This window comes from Pygocentrus nattereri, chromosome 7 (assembly GCF_015220715.1).
Source record: "Pygocentrus nattereri isolate fPygNat1 chromosome 7, fPygNat1.pri, whole genome shotgun sequence".
Lineage (NCBI taxonomy): Eukaryota > Metazoa > Chordata > Actinopteri > Characiformes > Serrasalmidae > Pygocentrus > Pygocentrus nattereri.
Genome location: NC_051217.1, coordinates 47,257,128 through 47,263,932, shown reverse-complemented (window position 1 = coordinate 47,263,932; position 6,805 = coordinate 47,257,128). Strand labels below are relative to the sequence as shown.

The 6,805-nt window shown below is 44.6% G+C and overlaps 1 protein-coding gene across 1 annotated transcript in view; it reads right to left on the bottom strand.

The window, feature by feature from the left end:
• Positions 1–6,553, bottom strand: part of pde8a (phosphodiesterase 8A) — an 83,347-nt gene extending 76,794 nt beyond the window's left edge. The window contains exon 1 of the mRNA XM_037539929.1: positions 5,309–6,553. Within this exon, the coding sequence (XP_037395826.1) occupies positions 5,309–5,437 (129 nt within the window). The 5' untranslated portion in view covers positions 5,438–6,553. The remainder of the gene's footprint in view (positions 1–5,308) is intronic.
• Between the last annotated feature and the right edge of the window lie 252 nt (positions 6,554–6,805).

The following is a 6,805-nucleotide window of genomic DNA, read 5'->3' as shown; positions in this document are numbered from 1 at the left end:
GATGGGAACCAGACGTCCCTCTAAAAGCTCCTACAGAAAGTTCCTACATGAACTGGTTCTGAATTCACTGCCTGATGACTGAGACGCTGTTTTATGAGAGTTTAGAGAACTTCAACTCCATTCATGGTGGAGGGAGACATGCAGGGCGCTGTGCAGCAAAATAGTCCCCAAAGAAAACTCATTATTCCAGATTTTCCACTATTTTCCATCATCAGCATTCCATATAAGCTCAGAAGACTCGTGTAGGTTCTCTGGTGGTTCTGGATGGTAAATGAAGTGTCTATATCTGTGTTGTAGTCATGGCGACGCCTGGTTCCCATCACCACCACTGTAAAGACGTCTGGACCGTTTCACTCCAAACCCTCTGAACCTCTGATCACACCTCACACACTGGATTCTGAATTTTAGAAAAACTGGTGGACTTCCCTTTTCAGAGTTGTGTTTATAGCTGGACTAAAGCCAAATTACACACACATTTCCAGGCAGTGTGTGTTACTGCAACTCAGAGTGTTTTTGGAGCACACACACAAACACAAACACACATATATAAACTATACACACCACGGAACATCGACGGACCCTAAACACGGACCCCCACCCCCAGTCAGTGTTTAGCTATATGACACAGTTCGAGGGCTGATGAGCTAATAGCTCGGTTTAAAGAGCCCATATTCTACATTGTTCTCTTACTATGACACTGTGACTTTAAGACTGACACAGGCAAATGCATATGCAAATGAGCTCTCCTTTATGGGCAGAGCTAAACTTCTGTAGAATGAATGGGTGGAGCTAAAGTGTTGCAGGCTAAATACTGTCACTGTCCAATGAAAAACAAGTATATCCAAAACAGTAAGTTTACAGGAGAAGGCAAAAACCCCTCAGCTTTCAGTGTAAGTCAACGTGAGGAGATTTCAGGGCATTTCTATTGCTCCATTCATCATGAATTCTAGAATATAACTTTTTTACAAACTACATCATAAAAGCAAGAAAAAAGTGAGTTTTCTGTTGTACTGGCCCTTTAAGGCAGGCGGAGTGGAACAGAGTCACTGTCAGTTCAGCTCTGAACTTCCTCAAATTCAAATAAAGCACCTAAAAATGAACAAACCAAGCATCTCTCTCTCTCTCACACACACACTCACACACACACACACACACACAGACACACAGACATATACACACACACACACACACAGACATATATATAAACACACACACACACAGACATATATACACACACACAGACATATATATACACACACACAGACATATATACACACACACACAGACACACACAGACATATACACACACACACACACAGACAGACATATATACACACACACAGACACACACACACAGACATATACACACAGACAGACACAGACAGACATATATACACACACACACACACACACACACAGACACACAGACATATACACACACACACACACACACACAGACATATATACACACACACACAGACATATATACACACACACACAGACACACACAGACATATACACACACACACACACAGACAGACATATATACACACACACACAGACACACACACACAGACATATACACACACACACAGACACATACACACAGAGCGACTGTGTGGATCATATGAACATTATAGAGCTTTTTAAATGAAACAGTAGAAGCCGTATCGCCCCCTACGCTTCCTGTAGTGTATTACAGTCTGTCAGAGCGACTGTGTGGATCATATGAACATTATAGAGCTTTTTAAATGAAACAGTAGAAGCCGTATCGCCCCCTACGCTTCCTGTAGTGTATTACAGTCTGTCAGAGCGACTGTGTGGATCATATGAACATTATAGAGCTTTTTAAATGAAACAGTAGAAGCCGTATCGCCCCCTACGCTTCCTGTAGTGTATTACAGTCTGTCAGAGCGACTGTGTGGATCATATGAACATTATAGAGCTTTTTAAATGAAACAGTAGAAGCCGTATCGCCCCCTACGCTTCCTGTAGTGTATTACAGTCTGTCAGAGCGACTGTGTGGATCATATGAACATTATAGAGCTTTTTAAATGAAACAGTAGAAGCCGTATCGCCCCCTACGCTTCCTGTAGTGTATTACAGTCTGTCAGAGCGACTGTGTGGATCATATGAACATTATAGAGCTTTTTAAATGAAACAGTAGAAGCCGTATCGCCCCCTACGCTTCCTGTAGTGTATTACAGTCTGTCAGAGTGAAGTACGGTGTCAGCTGCCCCAATCTGAATGTGGTGACTATATTATATCAGGTCTAATTTTTTCTAATCTGCCTTTATATTAATTTAAAGGCTTGGTTTCTTGGTCTTATCTTGTATAATGTAGTACTGTGTAAACAGTTCAGTTACTGATTTCACTAAAACGTCACTCTGGATATTTTCATTATAATAGAGCTGTAAATGCACAGCACAGCTAAGGACTGACAAAATATCAGACACCAGTATGGATATTCCATATGCAAATTAGCCCCCTAACCAATCACAGTGCTGTTTATTGTGAGCTGACCAATCACAGCGCTAGATGAGACTGACTCACACTGTAATCACTGTACAGCAGGAACGTTAAACAAGACGGAGTACATCAATGGTGCCATAGAGAACCGTGAACACTCAAACAACCAGCTGCTTAAAATGGTTCTATATAGCACCAAAGGGGTTCCGCTACTGTTACAAGCTTGACATCGTGACAGCGGAACCCTTTTGTTTCTATATAGGACCATAAACAGCACATTCTCCATCAATCTGATTTAGTCATGTAAAGAACCATATTAAGGCGGTTCATTGTGTTCATGGTTACGTAGTAGGACTATCTTTACTAAAGAACCCCTTGAAGAACCATCTTGAAGAACCCCCCCCCCCCACAAACACACACACAATAATTTATACGATACACCTGCTTACGTTCTCATTTTCGTTTAAAATCGTATTTTTACAGTATTTTAGTCACAGTGTAATATAATAAAATACACCTTTATGATCCCAGTTTAGAGCCTACCTTCTTTATTTGTGAACTGTTTTGTTTGTTGACACTCGGCCCACCACAAACACTACACCTCGGCCCCCCGAGACTGACCGAGCTTTGAGCCCCCCTCCCGATATACTGTCTGTATCACACAGCTCAACTACACACACCACACTTACGCAGTCACTAACACACGCGACCCTGCAGCTGATGTTGAATCCCTGAGAACTTCTGAATGATCATTAGTATGATCATCATAAATGTAGAGCATCATCAGAACCGTTGTTTATGACACACAGCGTGTGTGACGCCGGCCCTGGGCAGCACTTCGTCTGAATTCATTTACATACAGACTGAAGGGACCGCGTTTCTGCGCCGTCCACACACTAACGAACACACACCTGCACGCCTCTGTCCACCCAGGTGGACATCAGAGGTGTCAAATTCAGGTCCAGAAAGTAAAAGTCCTTCCCAGGATTTTGTTCCAACAGGCTGGCTTCTCTAGTTAGATCACACCACCAGCAGAGCTGTCCAGCTTGTTGGAACAAAATCCTGGGAAGGATTTTTACTTTCTGAACCTGGATTTGACACCTCTGCTGTGATTTATCTAATCAAGGATCGATCAGACAAACCAGGTGACAGATGGCAGCAAAAACTGGAGTTTGGAGAGAGAAGATGACGTCATAAAGGAAGTTAATGTAAAAAGACTTCGCGGGCCAAAAGAAAAGATCCCGATTATTTATGAACCGGTAACAGAAAGGAAAGGGTAAGTGGAATTTCAAATGATGCAAAAAAGGTCCGAAACGATCGAAATGGAGATTTAACATCACTACTTCCTATAATAATATTTATGTTTATTATAATATCAGTGTTTTTAAGTAAATAAATACTTATTCAGCAGATAAGCAGCTTTTTAAATTTCATTTTACTCAGGAACTGTGCACGTATATAACACACACACACACACACACACACACGGAACAAAGCACTGCATCTCCATTTTCGCTGTTTTTCAGTTTTTGATGTAGTTTGAAAACACCCATTGTCCGTTATATTGCGTGTTAATTTTATGACGTGTGAACCAAAAGAAAAAAATCTGGTTCCACTGACTTCCATTAAAAGTATGGTATGTTTTTCCCTTCTCCTGTAAAGCCACCGTTTTGGAGATGCGAGGTTTTGTTCCAAGGTTTCTGAGTAGAATCTTTCTGGAAAACTGGAAACCCCATTAATTCTGTAATAAAAGTGATATTAAAAATAACGCAGTGCTGTTATGGTTTGTGTGCGTGAGCCTCCCTGCTGCCATTCTCCTGTGCACTAAACTCAGTAAATAAACAGCAAGTGTGTGTTAAAGTGTGTGGTAGTGTGCGGCGTGTAGCCGCTGTGCCCTCACAGGACACAACTGCTCTTAATGTTCAATGTCCTGAGATTTTATCACATTAAGCCGTTGGGAGCGTTTCTATTGGTCCATTCGGCATGACATTCTCACACAGTGTAGAGGCCAGCTGAGGTTCACAAATCGCGTAAAAACAATAAAAACGGGGGATAAAAAGGTTCGAGGCTCTGTTCTGACAGTGACTCCTCTGTGTGTGTGTGTGTGTGTGTGTGTGTGTGTGTGTGTGTGTGAGCGATTGGTGATACAGCAAAAACCCAACACACAACCCATGGCATGCAGAGGATCATGAGAACACCATGAGGAGCGGGACTCGAGCGTGTGAGCCGCTGATGATGGGGCAGTTATGCTGAAGTCTTATTAACTGGTTTAGGTTTTATTTTATGTTTATCCTTCTAAATCAAATCTTAATCGCTGCCTTAAGTATTTACTACTGTTCATTTGTTTATGTAGCCCTGTTCATTTCCGTTTAACCTGATTAAATTCCACTTCATTTCTTTTTCAACTCCGTTACGCTGTAAACGCTCAGCATCTCTGAGTAAAAATAAAGCGACCGATTTTTCAGTGACCACCATATCACCAGAGCAGTCACCTGATTTATCACGATACCACTACTGATAATATCGCCCACCCCTACACTATTACACAGACGGCTCTGTGTAGGACCACGAACACTGAAAGAACCATCTGCAGGACTAAATGTGTTCGCGTGGTGGAAGGGTTCTTCACATTGATGGAGAACGTGCTGTAGATGGTTTTGAGAAGGACTGTAGTAAGCTTGATATCGTGACAACAGCAGAACCCTTTTTGGTGCTACATGGAACCCTTTTCAAAAAGGTTCTACACAGAACCACCTCAAAGCACCATGTGAAGTATGTACAGTGTGTTTATGCATATTCACAGGCTAGGGAGGTCTCGGACCCCCGCTCGCGCTCTCACCTTGTTGGAGGGTTTGATGGGCAGCCCCGGGTGAGTGTTGCTCTGCGGCGGTGAGTGCGAGTCCTCAGCTTCTTTTCCGCTGTGATAGACCACCCTGTCCGAAATATGGATGCTTGAAGCACAGCCCATGCTTCAAACCCACTCCCTCAGACCCCGTCCTTCTTCTTCTTCTTCTTCTTCTTCTTCTCAGCGTCCGCCCGTCAGTGTGTGTGTGTGTGTCGGCCTCTAACTCTGAGCCTTCTGCGTCTCCTCACCGTAAACGTTCTGTCCCGTCCTTAACGTAGAGTAATCCCCCCCCCGGACCCCCAATGCCAGGAAACAGGCTTCCTTTCGGCCTCTTACATGAAGTAAAGTGCATGTATGAGTGTGTGTGATCCGTGTGTGAGCCCTCAGCCCCATCCACCACCTTCCTCTTCCTCTTCTTCTTCACCTCCTGCGCTCCCTCCTGTCCTCCACACCCCACATCACTATCCCCTCATTTTTCTTGACCTTCGACCCCTGTGTTTATGTCCAGATGGGTTTTTTTTTTTTCAGGCGCTGCACTGATCCATGGCCTTACACACACACACACACACACACACTCACACTGCAGGACTAAATCCGGCTCTTCTTCTTCTTCGCTCCACTTTCATCAACAGGCTGAAATATCCGAGATATTCCTGAGGCATAGCGGCTGCTGGAGCCTGCAGGAGGGGGCTACGCTCCCCAGCATTTACACCCAAAACCCGCACACCACTCACACCCAGCACATCCAGGATGGGAACAGGAGAATCCTCAAAATCCTCAAAATCCTCAGGGAGGGAAAAATGATTATAATAGCAATAATGATAAGGACTGGAACCCAGCAGAGGGGTCTCAACCCCCCTCCTCCCCTTTCAGAAGCAAAAAATAATAATAAAAAGAAAAAAAATCCCCCAGAAATGAGGAGCCGAGGAGCCGAGGAGCTGTCACAGATCTCTGGATCCTGAAAATGGCAACCAAGAAAAAAAGCGGACAAAAACAAAGCGTATCTAACCTGACCGCCCCTCTCAGCCCCTCAGCCCGCAGCCCTCCGCGCGGTCGACCGGGGACGGCCAGCAGCGTCGCGCGCCTCGCTTCACGCGCCGAAGCGAAGCGTTTTCGCCGTGTACGCGAGCAGATATACAATAAAAGAAGCCATAAATACAGTAAAGCTCTCTCTCTCTGCGTCTCTCACTCACTCTCTCTCTCTCTGTTTCTCTCGGCGTGTCTCTCTCTCTCTCTCTCTGCGTCTCTCTCTCTCTCTCTCTCTCTCTCTCTCTCTCTCTCTCTCTCTCTGACAGCGGCGGATCCAATAAAAGCGGCGAGGATTTGACCTCCAGCCTCTGCTGACGTCAATGCAAATGAGCCGCGGGGGGGCGGGGCGAGCCAGGAGGAAACTGGGAAACGTTCAGCACGACACACCCGTATTCCGACTTTGTAGAAAACACACCCGTATTCCGACGTTGTAAAAACCACCCGTATAGCGTCAAAAGCGCA